This window comes from Nomascus leucogenys, chromosome 7b (genome assembly GCF_006542625.1).
Source record: "Nomascus leucogenys isolate Asia chromosome 7b, Asia_NLE_v1, whole genome shotgun sequence".
Classification (NCBI taxonomy): Eukaryota; Metazoa; Chordata; class Mammalia; order Primates; family Hylobatidae; genus Nomascus; species Nomascus leucogenys.
Genome location: NC_044387.1, coordinates 104,691,383 through 104,706,671, shown reverse-complemented (window position 1 = coordinate 104,706,671; position 15,289 = coordinate 104,691,383). Strand labels below are relative to the sequence as shown.

Here is a 15,289-nt window from a genome sequence, read left to right as displayed (position 1 = left end):
GTTCCAGTTCCAGTATGCTGGCTCTTTGAGTTTCTGTTATTTGACTTTTCACAAATACTGGCCACAATGACATCTCCTCTCTCTTGTCCCCTTGTCTTTTCTGTGTTCCTGAAGGGGAAAAACACACCTTTTGAGGTCTGTGGAGCTCAAAAATGAAGTCAAAGGTGACTGGGTGACACAAACAGCTCAGGTAATTCAGGTCCTGCTGTTTCTGCCACACTCATCCTCCTCAAGCCAGCATGGCTCAGTTATCCACTTTGATGTCCACCCTTTTCCCATGTGCCTCCTCTTATTGAACTTGTTCTCTGTACTGTTACCTCTCCAGTGTCTACACCAGAGGACTGAGAGGTCCTTTCCGGCTTGCATACTGCAGGCTGACACAGTCTTAAAGGAACTTCCCATGCCCTCCGAGGAGGAGGAGCTGTGCCTTCTCGAGGTCACGTTACTTCTCCCGTACTGCAAAGGCAGTGCTCAGAGGACGTGCTGATTAAGGGAAATATAGGATCACTTCTTTTCCCATTTTCCATATGGAAAGAAGCTTTGAAAATGCAGTATGTGCTCGAGTCCATATGCTTCGAAATCTGTGCATGATTCTTGCTTTGCTGAATTTCAAAGGCTGATGCCATCTAGATGCTTTGACCCAGGGCCAGACACACCTGAGGGTCCCAGCATGAGTTCAAATTTATAAAATACTTTTAAAAGTCAGTCTACCCTTTTAGGTCTTAATGGCCTTGCATAAATTTTTCTAGAAAATGCTCTTTAAAAAAAATGATGGAGTAAAAAATACTCGTAGATTTTCATAATTTAAATGTATCTGGAAGGTAATTTATCTGCAATTCACAGTTTTCTCATGTTGTCTGTTTTTTACGGAAAAGAATATTACCTGTATATCTGCATCAAATTTAATGATCATTGTAGTTTTTTTTTTTTAATTTTAAGACAGCATGTTTCACACATGATTAGATTACTTGGGAAGCATTCCTAGAAGTGACATGGCTGGGTCCAAGGGTGTGTTTTTAAAATTTTTAATACCTGTGGCCAAGCTGCTGTTTGGAAATTTTGTACCTATTTTATATTCCCACCCATAGTGCATGTAAGATGCAAAACACTATTCTAGATATTTTACGTGTTTATTGCTTTTTTCTTTTCTCTCTCTTTATTTATTCTTTCTTTCTTTCCCTTTTTTTTTTTTTTTTTTGAGACAGGGTCCTGCTCTGTTGCTCATGCTGGAGTGTAGTGGCATGATCATAGCTCACTGCAGCCTCTACCTCCTGGGCTCAAGTGAACCTCCTGCTTCGGCCTCCCAAAGTGCTGGGATTACAGGCGTGAGCCACTGCATTGCCTTATTTTACATGCTTCTTCATTTAATCTTCACAAAGCCTGATGAGAACAGAGAAGGTCAGTAACCTGCCCAAAGTCACAGCTAAATGATAGAGCTGGGGGCGAAAGCAGGCAGTGCAGCAGAGCGCCACAGTCCATGTTGCTGCCGCGCCCGCTCTGCACTTCCGTGGCGGCTGGCATGAGAACATGAGCAAAGAGAGGCTGTGATGAGACTCCTTCCTTCTGGGAGCCCCTAGATACGGCTATGGCCTCATCTTTCACTCTCCTGGATTCATCAGGTAGGATAGGTGCAGAATGCTTTTCCTGGGCCAAAGCCTATGGTCTCGCATTCTTTGTGCAGCGGTATAATTTGGAAAGAAGCAGTGGCCACTTTGGAGAGCCACCCCCTTTGCTCAGCTCTCCTGTGCCCCTGTGCTGCTGTCATTGCCCCTGTCACCTCTGCCGGCATCATTTCCCATGACTGCAGTGCTGGGGGGACTTGGGCCTGGCCTGGGTCCCTACATCACCTGAGGAGGGTCTCCAAATAGAGCTGTGAAGGTTTCACAGAGTTTGTGTAGGGATTTCAGGCTTTAAACCCATGCTTGTCTTTGCTGCTGCATTTGGTGTGATGGACTGCAAAAAATGTGTATGTTTTCATCGGTGCAACCCTAGGGTCACATAGGGTCAAAAGGCTTCCTCTTTTAGGAAGAGTCCCAGACAGCTGCTCACTTATCTTCTTGTTCCATCCCTGTTTGTGGGGGATTTGTATTTTTAATTGTCTTTCACTCTGAACAAAGACTGAGCAAGCAGAAAGTGTTGGGAAGGGCCCCAGGGAACATTCTGGCTTTGTGTTTTCTTTCTGATCTGTGAGCCTGGGGGACTTCAGTGTTCACGTTCCTGACAGGAGGAGACAACCATAGGAACTAGTGTGGTGTCCAGTGCCAGCTGGGGATGCACACCAGTTTCCTAGCATTTATGTTTGAGGAACAGTGGCACATGTAGAAAAATACTATTTCCCAGGGGTTTTATATTACCAAGAATACCCCTGAAGATGAAGCCCATTTTTGGATCCTCAGTTCTCATGATAATGGAGTCTGATGACCTAGAGTCAGCTTTGGCATGGGCTAAGCCAGAGCACCCTTTTAAAATGAGGATGGTAATGAGACCAACCCCATGGGGTTACTGTGAGGGTTAAATGAGATAATGTATAGAGTTTAATGCTGAGTGCACCATGGGTACTTAGTAAATAGTCATTGCTCTCATGATCCCCACCACCACTATTATCTCCCTAGACACCAGGAGAACAATTTTGTGAAGCAACTTTGGACTTTTGCATGTATATATTTATAAATAATTCAGTGCCTGCAAATGTAGAAGCTGATTTAAGTACCTTGGCCCTTAGGGTAGGAAGGTCTCTGGGGCCCCTTCACCTTGACCCTCTTTACCTTTAGAGCTTTTTCTTTCTTCACACTTTCATGAGGAAGTATGTGCCTCTCTGAACTGGATTTCTACCCAAGTACCGTGGAATCGAAACAGTTCAGTGCTTTTAAACTTCTCACGTTGCATGATATTTGTCATTTGATTCAAAATTACGTGATGAAAGAAATGGAGGAGGTAAACTTGCCAGACAATTCCTGTGTATGTTTTTGCGTTTGTGCCTCTGGGTATTTAGTCTTTTCGGTTTGCACCAAGGCTTCCGCGGAGGAGTAGGGCATGTGAAATGGAGCAGTTGCTTATGGACTCATCTCAGTGGATGGTGTGGATGTCATTCATAGTGCATGTACAGCAACAAACAAACAAACAAATGCCATTTAACTTGATCCTTGGAAAGGTATTTTTATAATAACTTTAGTTTTTAAAACAAATATTTAGAATGTCATGGAGAAAGAACAATGATATTACAAATGCCATCATAAAGGAACCTTAGGGAGACTATTTTAAAGAAATTTTGAATCTAAATATTTAAAGCTTTTCTTATTTTATAAGTATTTTATGTATTTGATTGGTAAGGTAAAGCACATACGTATTGTTAGATAAACCCGACTTAAAGGAAATAATACTTTTAAATGACTACTTAAGATTTCAAATTTTATAAAAATATTCAGGAAAAGTATTTTTCCACTTTCTAATAAGGAGAAATAGTTTGCATTACATTTTTTCATTTCAGAACTAAACAGTGCTATTATTCACTACATTAAGCCTAGTGTGTGCCAGATTAATGTGTAATATAAATACAGTTTAAGGAAAATGATGCTGATTTTTGTATAGCCTGATAACAATAATATATTCCAAGGACTGAAATAACTTGAAATCTACTGCAAGCCCCAAATCCCTTATTTGCAATCCAAAATGCTCTGAAACTGAAAGTTATTATCATGACTCATTTGGCAGGATAGTCTGCCCTGAATTGACATGAAGCTATTCATAGCTTTTATTTATCCCAATCAGTGTGAATGTTCGTGTTTTGCTGCAGAAATATTAACTGTGTTGGATTAAGGGGTTCTGCCCTAATTACTTTCCGGGGTGCTATGTTCCTTGTGGTGTATGGTATATGTACTGCATTATCTTGCTAACGTCCACACACTTTTAAATTCCGAAGACTTTATCCGGCCCCAAGAATTTGAATAGAAGATGGTGAGCCTGCGTCAGTATACATAGCCCCTACAACCAGAGGCTTCTCACATCCTGGTGTTTCCAGGAACGGTCGCTCTTTATATCTGTTTCAGGTGTCAGTATTAATGAGACCCCATTCACGTTCAGAAGTGCTCCATTTTGGCTTGGTCACCATACTGACCACATACCATAGTTCTTGGTAACGGCCAACGCAGCGTTGGTGAACATCAGTACATTTCTAGTGAATTCCCACGTATAAAATAAACAAGATCTACATAAACAGGATTCAAGATTGCATCTTGAAAACCTAAATTCATTTCAAGCATTATTGATAAGGTATCCCCGACTGCCCGTCTAGACAGCATTTCCCATGCATTGGTGCACGCTTCTTTTGATGGCAGTTCATCCTTCTCACTGTGATTGCCTGTGTCCCTGCCTTTCTAGGCTGCAAGCTCCTTCCGTCATCGCGTATCACTATGCTGGGCGTATATAGCAAGTTCATTATTTAGTCAACTAATACTTATTGAGCGTTGGCCTTTGCCCTACTCTGGGCCCTGGGAATAGCATGCTGAACAAAACAGAATTGGCTTTGGTCCTCATGGAGATTCTCGTCTACAGATTTGGGGGACTGGTCTGGCCAGATGGAGAAGGCTTGCTGTCAAGTGACTTTGAAGCCAAATCTGAAAAATGAGTAAGAGTTAGCCTGTGAGAGGGGATGCTCTTGAGGCTGAGGGGCGACAGACACAGAGCCTTGGGACGGACCCCTCGCTGGAGGCTTGTGGGGTAAGGACAGGCTTTAGGCAGTGGAATGATGAGAGTGTGTTTGTGCTTTTGGAAGGATGTTCTGGCTGCAGGGCAGAGCTGGGTTGGGGTTGGGGGCCGAGGAGAGCAGTCTGAATGGCTGCCTGGTCCAGGCTTTGTGGAAGGAAGGAGCGGTTCTTCACCCCTGGTTTCGGTTTCTGTTCTGAGTGTGGGAGCTGTTCGTGGACACTGCTGTGTGCTCTTCTCCGGAGTCTGAGGCCAGGGGAGTGACTGCAGTGTTCAGCCAAGTATGAGCAAGTGGAACTGACGGTTATTCAGGCTTCCGTCTTGCACACGTCGAGGAAACGTTGTAAACAAGAAACAAAAAGCAAAGCCCTTACTCATAGTGGGGCTTCCCTGAGCCAAGTGCTTGAAAAGCTGTGGGAGTGGGAACTGTTGTCATGATCGAAAATGAAACTATTCTGGGAATGCCAGCTTTGGGGCGCTGGGAACCCTGAAGTGTCCTGCAGAGAACTGGTGGTGGAGGGGCCTCTGGAGGACAAACATCTACAATTTGCAAATCCATCAGTGACCCAGCGATGGCACTTCTGGCGGTTTTTCTTCCACCTTAACTTTGAGGTGAGACAGTGTGACTTGGAAACCAATTCTGTGCTTTAAAATATAAAATATAAATAACTTCTATTGAATTAGCACAGAAGTTTGGCTGGAGGTAAATCTTTGGTGCCTAAATCTGAGCGCTTTTCTCTCAAATACGCACGAGAGCTCTTTGGCGGTCTTATTTTTCCTCTTCTACACAACCGAACAATTTAAATGAATTATGGACCATCACTCCTCATCTCCCCCAGGAAATGAAGCTTACAGCCTCCTTGTTCAGCTAATTGTTGCTTGATTAAGCTGTCCCTTATGGATGGATAGATAAAGTGATTGATGCATGTGCTTATTAATACCATCCCCGTGCACGGAGGAAGAATAAACCGCCAGCAGCTTCATTTAAGCACCCCAAAGGGGGTTTCCTAGAGTTTGTTGTATTTGCAGAAAGGCTGTCATCGTCTTTCCCTCTGTCCTGGAAATTACTTACCTACTTGGTATTGTCTTTCTGGCCAAGTCGTTTTCTTCTGAGCTAATTTCAGACTTCCACCACAGTTTAACAATAGTACAAAGAATTATTTTTCTACACCTTTGGAGAGTAACTTGCCAATACTGATATCGCATCACTCCTGAGTACTTGAATGTGTCTTTGCTGTAACGAAGACAGTCTCCATTGAGACCCCGGCACGACCATCAGACTCAGGAAACCAGCACCGCTGCGTGAGTCCCCTCCCACCCGCAGACCCCGTTCCTGTTGGAATGTCTCAGTCATGTCCCTTGCAGCAGGAGAGTCTGATGCAGGACTAGGTGTTGAATTTCGGTGCCCTGCCTCCTTCATTATTCCTTGACTAACATGAACTTGACACTTTTGACAATGACAAGGCAATTATCTTAGAGAATGTCTATCCATTTGGGCTTGTTGACGTTTCTGGTTATGCATTTCTTACAAGAATATCACGGCGGTGAGGCTTTCTTCTTCTTGCATCCTTACAGGTGATACATGCCTTTGATCTGTCTTAATTGGTAATGTTCATTTGATCTTTTAATTAAGGAGCCATCAGTCAGGCTTCTCCATGATAAAGTTAGTCTTTTTCCCTTTGTCATAAAAAATATTTTGTGGGAGGTATTTTTGAGGCTATGTAAGTATCCCATTTTTCACCAGCCTTTTACCCACTGGTTAGCATCCACTGGTATTTCCTGGCTGAGTATTACTTTGATAGCTACCAAATGTCGATCTTCTAAGTCCATCATTCTTCCTACGTTTATTTGTTTGCATTCTACATTATGGGAAAGCTTTCTCATTCCCCTATTTATTTATTTGTAGATTCCAATTTTGTTCAATGACAAATACATTTCAGTCATGTATTTGGGTGCTCAGATTGTCTTAGATGTGGCCAGTGGAAGCCGCATCAGGTTGGGTTCTGTTGTCTTTTTTTGACATGTTGCTATTATCTTTTGAGCCCTTCCTTATTTTCTGGCCCAGGCTTATCTTTTGCTTTCCCTGCCCCAGCTCTGGAGTCAGCCATTTCTCCAAGGAGCCCTGATTCCTTTTGGTGGAGGATGGTGTTTGGAAACCAAGATTTGGGCACTGCCTGTGCTCATTGCTGTTGGGGTCTTGCTGTTCCCACGCCCTTTTAGTGGCAAGGTTAGAGAATATGTGTATTAGTTACATATATACTTACACATATGCATGCTTTTTTTTTTTTTGAGACGGAGTCTTGCTCTGTCGCCCAGGCTGGAGTGCAATGGTGCGATCTCGGCTCACTGCAAGCTCCACCTCCTGGGTTCAAGCAATTCTCCTTGCCTCAGCCTCCCGAGTAGCTGGACTACAGGCACCCGCCACCACACCTGGCTAATTTTTTTTTTTGTATTTTTAGTAGAGACGGGGTTTCACCGTGTTAGCCAGGATGGTCTCGATCTCCTGACCTCGTGATCCGTCCGCCTCCTATGCATGCTTTTTTACCTCTGTATTTATTTCTGTGTTTATTGAGATAGAAAAAGCACAAATTCAAGTCAAGTCCTCCTAGTGCCACAGCCTGGGTTATTATAGTTTCCTTTCTTTCTGTATCTGTAACTTCCTTCTCCAGTAGTCAAAAGCCTAACTTCCATTACCCTGGTATGTAATATAATTTACCCAGTTGCCTGTGTGTAAGTGGTCTTGTGTCCCCACGGCTGCCCCACCACAATGACGATGCCCTCCTCACCTCCCTGCTCTGGCTCCCAGTCCCTGCACAGGGCTGTGGTCTCCCTGCTGTGTCTATCCTCACTGCCCACATGGCTTTCGTATTCTGTGTGCCAGGTGGCTGCTGCCCCAGCCACCCTAACAGGTGCCCTCTTTCTGCCAATTCCTACCCTGGCGGCATCTGCCCCTCCACCCCTAGTGTCTACTCTGTTAGTTTCCTGTGGCTGCCATAACAAATTACCACAAACTGGGAAGCATGAAACAACAGAAATTTATTCCCTCACAGTTTTGAAGGCCAAAAGTTGGCAATTAAGGCATGGACAGGGTTGGTTCCTATTGGGGACCCTGAGCGGGAATCTGCCCCATGCCTCTCTCCTACCTTCTGGTGGCGGCTAGCAATCCTTGGCCTTCTTTGGCTTATGGAGGAGTCACTCTAATGCCTGCCTCTGTCTTCATACAACATTCTCCTTTCTTCTATGTGTGTCTGTGTCCAAGTTTCCCTCTTCTTAAAAGGATGCCAGTCATATTGGATTTAGGGCCCATTCTAATCTGGTATAACCTCGTTTAACTTGATTATATCTGCACAGACTCCACATGCAGAAAAGGTCACATTCACAGGCTCCAGGTGGACATGAATGTTGGGGAGCCACTGTTCAACCCAGTACATCTTCTTTGCTGCATTGCATCAGATGGGCTTTCGGAGTAAATCATTCATAAAGGAAGGGTGGAGGAGGAAGGGTAGAAGGAAACGCAGTTGTTTTGAGAAGAATGTTCTCTATTACTATATTGTTCTTCTTCTTCTTCTTCTTCTTTTTTTTTTTTTTGTGTGTGTGTGTGTGATGGAGTCTCACTCTGTCGCCCAGGCTGGAGTGCAGTGGCATGATCTCAGTTCACTGTAACCTCTGCCTCCAGGGTTCAAGCGATTCTCCTGACTCAGCCTCTCGAGTAGCTGAGATTACAGGCGCACACCACCATGCCCAGCTAATTTATATATATTTTAGTAGAGACGGGCTTTCACCATGTTGACCAGGTTGGTGTTGATCTCTTGAGCTCATGTGATCTGCCTGCCTTGGCCTCCCAAAGTGCTGGGATTACAGGCGTGAGCCACTGTGCCTGGCCTATTGTTCTTATTTTCTCATCTAAAATTAGGGCACCCTGCTGACATCAGGACAGTCTTGGAAAACTCAGGACTTAAGAATGAGCACAGGATGGCACTTAGTGTGATGACAATGGGCTGTTCAGGAAACACGTTCACTTTCTGTTCTGTGCCAACCCGGGGTTGGGGCACACCCCCGCCCCCCAGAGGCCCAGTTCCAGGTCAAACAACTGTCTCCTGGTGCATTTTGTCAGCCCGGTGCATGCTCTGAGTTCTGTAAGTGTGAGTGAACGGGGAGCTCTGACTGTCATTGGTGCTGTAGGGGAAGAGAGCAGTGTGTCAGCACGTGGACTCTGCTGGGGACTCATGGGGAAGCCACCATAGTACAGCAGGGCCTGGAAGTTTGTGCATGGTCCTTGATTGCCCTGATGGTTAAAACCACCTGCCCCCCACTTTTTTCACATTATGTTCTATGCATTCCTGCACAAATTAAATATTCCAAATAGTAGTTCTCCCTTATCCGTGGTTTTGCTTTTAGTGGTTACAGTTACCCATGGTCAACTGAGGTCTGAAAATATTAAAGGGGAAATTCCAGAAATAAACAATTTGTAAGTTTTAAATTGTGCACTGTTGCAAGTAGCATGATGGAATGTAACATGCCACCTCTTCCTGCCCAGGATATAAATCATCCCTTTGTTGAGATAAGGGGATCTTCTGTAGTCCCAATACTCTATTATTTGACTCTATTACATTTTCTTTAAACATCTTCCTACTGTCTGGTATTTGGGTTAGTTTTGCTATTATAAATAATGCTCTTTGAACAAGATTGACCACAAATTTGTGTCTGCAGAAACTATTATTTGTTAAATATCAACTATTGATGGATCAGGTACTAGGCTAGGCACGTTACACATCTTATTTAATCCTTACCGCAAACCGTGCAAAAGTTATCCTGTTTTACAGAAGAGAAAACTGAGGCATAGGGTCTTGGGTTCTATTACCTTCTGCGTTTGGTTCCTGAAGCAGTGCCCTGGGAAGTGGCTATAGTTGCCAGATGGAGACCTGAATGGCTTCTACAGTTGTGGAGACGGTGACCAGCACCAGGGGATTTCTGAATTTTTCGGGCAATGGCTTGTTGATTTCTCATTTAAGGTCTCATTTTTATCACTATACTGTATATGAGATAAGGTCCCTCTCCTTATCTCATATACAGTATAGTGATAAAGCGTCACTAGGCAAGGCTGGCTCCTGCCCACTTGTCATGGATACGGGAGCCGCTGAGGTCTTACCTGGTCTCTGCCCTGCCCTTAGGGGGCTGTGCTGTCCTGGAGTCATGTGGCTGTCAGACCTCGGGTGCCATCCTGCGTCCTGAATTGCAGCTGCCATCCTACTCCATGGTGAATAAGGATAGGCCTGTGAAGGGCCTAATCACTCATTAGGAAGTTGCATGTTGTCAAATTAATGAGCTAAGGGTCAGACATGATTGATCACCATTAATACCCAAACCATTTCCTAGGGCTGTCATCTCAGCAGGAGTTGTGGTCATAGATGAGTCTACACTGGCTAGGGAAAGCTTTCTGGGATGGGTGGATTTAAAACTGTCTCCTGGGCCGGGCGCAGTGGCTCACGCTTGTAATCCCAGCACTTTGGGAGGCCAAGGCGGGCGGATCACGAGGTCAGGAGATCGAGACCATGGTGAAACCCCGTCTCTACTAAAAATACAAAAATTAGCCGGGCGTGGTGGCGGGCGCCTGTAGTCCCAGCTACTCGGAGAGGCTGAGGCAGGAGAATGGCGTGAACCCGGGAGGCGGAGCTTGCGGTGAGCCAAGATCGCGCCACTGCACTCCAGCCTTGGCGACAGATCGAGACTCCATCTCAAAAAAAAAAAAACAAAACTGTCTCCTGGATTTCTCAAAGAACTAAAAATAGAACTGCCATTCAACCCAGCAATTCCATTACTGGGCATATACCCAAAGGAAAAGAAATCATTCTAGCAAAAGACACCTGTACTTTTATGTTTATTGCAACACTATTCACAATAGCAAAGATATGGACTTAACCTAGGTCCTCATCAGCAGTGGATTGGATAAAGAAAACATGGTATATATACACTATGGAATACTACGCAGCCATAAAAACAATGAAATCATTCACAATAACAAGCATGGAGCTGGAGGTCATTATCTTAAATGAATTAATACAGAATCAGAAAACCAAATACTACCACATGTTCTCACTTATAAGGAGGAGCTAAACACTGAGTACACATGGACATGAAGATGGGAACAAGAAACAGTGAGGATTCCAGAAGGGGAGAGAGGAAGCAGGGCAAGGGTTGAAAAACTACCTCTTGGGTACTATGTTCACTACTTGGACAGCAGGATCATTAGGGGCCCAAACCCCAGTATCCTGCAGTATACCCATGTAACAAACCTGCAAATGTACCCCCTGAATTTAAAACTAAAAGCAAAAACAAAAACAACCTGTAATCCCGGCACTTTGAGAGGCTGAGGTGGGTGGATCAGCTGAGGTCAGGAGTTTGAGACCAGCCTGGCCAACATGGTGAAACCTTATCTCTACTAAAAATGCAAAAATTTGCCGGGCGTGGTGGCGCATGCCTGTAATCCCAGCTACACAAGAGGCTGAGGCAGGAGAATTGCTTGAACCTGGGAGGCGTAGGTTGCAGTGAGCAGAGATCGCGCCATTGCACTCCAGCCTGGGTGACAAGAGTGAGACTCTGTCTCAAGCAAAACAAAACAACCCCTCCCGCCCCGCCGCCCCCACCGTCGCCACCCCCACAAAGTACTTGGTATCAAGTGGTAAAAAACAAACAGGGCTGAGAGATTTAAGTAGGTTAGAGAAAGGAGTTTTGGGGCACAGGGGTTTTTTACTTCTTAGAGGGCCTGATACTAAAAATGAGGTCATTTTTAGAGTAGGAAGCAAAACGGCCCCATAACGAAATGTTTGCTCTTCATATGTGCTGAAATGGCAGGAGGTGGAAATTGACAGATATTGAAGATGCTTCGTACTTCAGTGGTTTTCAGCACCTTAAATAAATGCCAATGTGAAATTAACATTAAGATAGTGGCACGTTTGCCTTCTATGGGACTTACTTGTGCTTCTGAACTAGTTCTTCAGGTTCATCAGTTATGGGCTGGGCAGGGCACACTTTCCTCCCCTTCTGCCTTCAAAAGATCCTGCAAGCACCCAGGTGACCCTGCTTTATGGCAGAAGCAGCAACTAAAATGAAACAACTGATTCATCTGCATCCAGGTGATGCAAAGCAAGGAAAAAGCCCCTCTGGTTCTCTCTTGTTTCCTTAAAGACAGCATGGAGGTGAAGGGGTGGAGAGACGGTGAGTATCTTTTTTTTTTTTTTTTTTTTTTTGAGACGGAGTCTCGCTCTGTCGCCCAGGCTGGAGTGCAGTGGCACAATCTCGGCTCACTGCAAGCTCCGCCTCCCGGGTTCACGCCATTCTCCTGCCTCAGCCTCTCCGTGTAGCTGGGACTACAGGCGCCCACCACCACGCCCGGCTAATTTTTTGTATTTTATTTTGGAGTATGGGAGTGTTTTCCTAGTCCGGACTACAAACGGGAAGCTCGGGTTCGCCAGGAAACGCAGCATGTTTTGTTGATGCCCACTCGCCAGGAAAGTATTAAATGGGGCAGGAAGTGTGACTTTAGAAGGGGCTGCATAAAGGAGGCTGGGAAACTGCTTCCTGTGCACCAGGGCCAGCTCAGGAGCTGGAACGCTGCTTGGCAGGCTGTGGGGATCTTGCTGCCCTGGCTGTGTCTCCTTCCACACAGGCTCCCAGTGCAGATGCCAGGTCAGACGGAGGTGTGGGTCCCTCTCTACCTCTTGATGTGAACCCCAGTTTGGCCTGCCTGTGCAAGCCTCATATCCAAAGGCTAAATAAGGGCCTAAGACTCCAGTTCAAATATGAGTTCTACCACGCAGTAGCTCTGTGACCTTGGGAAGTTACTTAACCTTACATGCCTCAGTTTCTTCATCTATAAAATGGGGACCACAGTAGTACCCACGTTCTTGGGATGCTGTGAATCAGGTGAGCTTATCCTCTTAACGTGCTTAGAACTTGCCTAACACTGTTAAGCGCTTAATACTCCTTAGCTATTGTTAATACCCTCATGGTGGAGGATATTGACAACATCGGGATAAGTGGGACACTCCCTGCTGGCCAGCTGGTATCATTTTCAAGGGTTTGCAGGTCTAGATCTGGATCAGGCAGTTACTCACAGAGAAGCTCTCTTGTTTACCAACAGGTTGTGTTCCAAAGGTGATTAAGTTTGCAGAGTGTGCATCAGGCTTTTTAAAACTAAGCTTTTCTCAAAACAAAGACGTTTCAGTAGCAGGAACACTACAGGGGTGTCACGAGCAGGTATTTTCTTTCCACCAGACACCTGACCACTCACTGTGATTTGGAAAGATTAGAACTGGCCTGGAAACTCTGTTTCCATCTTTGATGACAAAGCTTTCCTCGTTCATGGTAGCCACATTTCAGGTATTCAGGAGCCACCTTGTTGACTGGCCCGATAAATAACAAGTTAATTGTTGCAAAATGTCTACTGGATAGTGCTGGTCTACATTCATTGGGTGTTTGCTGGGTGCAGAGTACAAGGCCTATTTAGGCCTAAGGAGCATTGGTCTCAGTGGATTAAAGCACATCACGATGAACCGTTGACTTTAGGGCAGTGTAAGATGCGTGCTAACTCACTGTTAGAGGCAGTGAGCTTTATGACTTCAAGGGAGGGGGGCATGTATGTGTCTTGTGTTGGCCAGGCCAAGTATTGTGGAAAGGAGACATTTGAACAATCTTTCAAGGTATGGCGAGATGTTTCCAGGCTGGGCCTTTCTCCTGAGCTCCAGCCTCGCACAGCTAATAGCCCAGCCATCACCTCTTTTTGGGTATCCCAAAGATCTCCAACTCTGTAGGCCCCAAACCACTCTCAGTATCTCTCCTCAAACATCCCGCATCTTCTGTTGCAGAGTGGCACTCCCACCCGTCTAGTTTACGAAAGGGAAAAAGGTCACACCCAGATGAGTGTGAAGAGGGAGGGGAGGTAGACATTCAGCAAGAAGAGCCTCGCAGATCTCTTTTCTCTGTGAAGCTGGAGGTGGGGAGGGATCTGAAATTGCACCTGTGGAAAATGGGAACAGGACCTGAGGAGAGGAAGGCAAGAAAGATCTGCAGAGACTCTGAGAGCTCAGATGAGGCGATCAACCGTCCATCTGCTGCAAGGTTCTCCAGCCTATCACAAATGTTTGCAGTGTGAGCAAAAAAGATGGAGGCATGAGGTCCATTTGTAGAGGGAAAGTGGTCAGGCCACTGTGTGGGAAGGAGAATGGAGCCGGGGAATGGGCATTCTAGGGAGCAGGGCAGGGGGCCTCTGGAGCTGGAATCCCATGTTAACGTTGCTGCCCATGTTAATACATAAGCCTACATAGTCTTGTACTCTCACCCAGCAGACACGCAGTAAGCATAGGCCTCCACTGTGTGGAATGTGGAAGTGGATAGAAGGGAGGGTGGCCAGGACGGGGACGCTGCAGCAGCTCAAGGCAGAGCGGAGCAGCCCCTGAACAGGCTGCAGCGGGAGCATGGAAGGAGGCCGTGGGTAACGGGGATGGTCCGATGGATGGAGACTGCACCCCTTGGTGGCTGACATGGCAGTGGGTGGGAGGGCCAGGGAAGTGGCTACTGAGCCAGGGAAAGTCAAGAAAGTGTCAGCAGAGAGGTCTAGCTGCTTTCCCATTCGTGTTCTTGCACTGTGTTTCTTAACATCTGCCTAGGGAACTGCCTTTTGAGAGTTTGTGGGGACCTTTCTCAGAAAAGTACACATCTGGGTGAACGTTAACACATTGCATGTATTTTTAAGACTTGATCTCTGGATGAAGATCTGCTGTTCTTGTTAGGCTGCATTGAGAACTGTTTTTTAGAGTGACCACTGGGTCATCTGCAGAACCAAGAACCAGTGATAGGTGACTTTTGTGCACACACACATAGGGGCCCCAAGTCAGTTTGCTCGATTGTGGTTCTGATGCAGCACACATTTCAGGTACCAGAGGAGTCTGTGGTCAGAGACAAGGTAAATTTTATAAAGTAGCTATGGGAATAGCTTCCGAAAGGATATAGAAAACGTGCCTAATAGGAAAATTGTGCATAGAACGGCAAATATGTAAAACTGTAATCTGGATGATTTGCAGCCTGGAAAACTAGTTTTGTGGTATTTAAAAGCATTTTAGACTTTTAATTTCATAAACGTTTATATTCCATTAATGATGAAACCTATTCACCACTGGCCTCCTGTTTTCCCACGACTCAACTCGAGATGTTTATTAAACATCTGGAATCTGGAAGTCCATTGGGTTAATGGATACTAAATAACAGTGATTTTCATACTTAATTGCTTATCAAAATTATTCTAGGAGAATAAAAAAAATTCCCAGTTCTTATTTCATTCGAGTGGGGCCAGGGACCTTTTTTTTTTTTTTTTTTTAAGTACCCCCGCTCCGCCCCGCTTTTTTTTTTTTAAGTTTTAAGGTGATAGCATTGCAAGGCAGTTTTGGGATAGTGGCATGAACAGAACAGAAAAGAATAAAGGTGGGTTATGATGTGTTTGGAGTAGCAGTCCTGCCCCATCATTCATCCTGAAAAATCTACATAGCAGGAGAATTGGTGGTTGAATTGCTTAAAACCTTATGAGTTTTAAGCT

At 45.2% G+C, this 15,289-nt stretch overlaps 1 protein-coding gene across 3 annotated transcripts in view; it reads left to right on the top strand.

The window, feature by feature from the left end:
• The window catches only part of IRF2 (interferon regulatory factor 2), an 87,253-nt gene that overhangs the window by 20,509 nt on the left and 51,455 nt on the right, over positions 1–15,289 (top strand). Inside the window, exon 2 of one of the 3 annotated variants that reach the window (XM_030816370.1) lies at positions 115–190. The exons of 1 other annotated variant lie outside the window; for it this stretch is intronic. In XM_030816370.1, coding sequence (XP_030672230.1) covers positions 115–190 — 76 coding nt within the window. Of the gene's footprint in view, positions 1–114; positions 191–1,317; positions 1,399–15,289 lie in introns of those variants that run through there. One more of the 3 variants, XM_030816371.1, reaches the window with a different exon arrangement.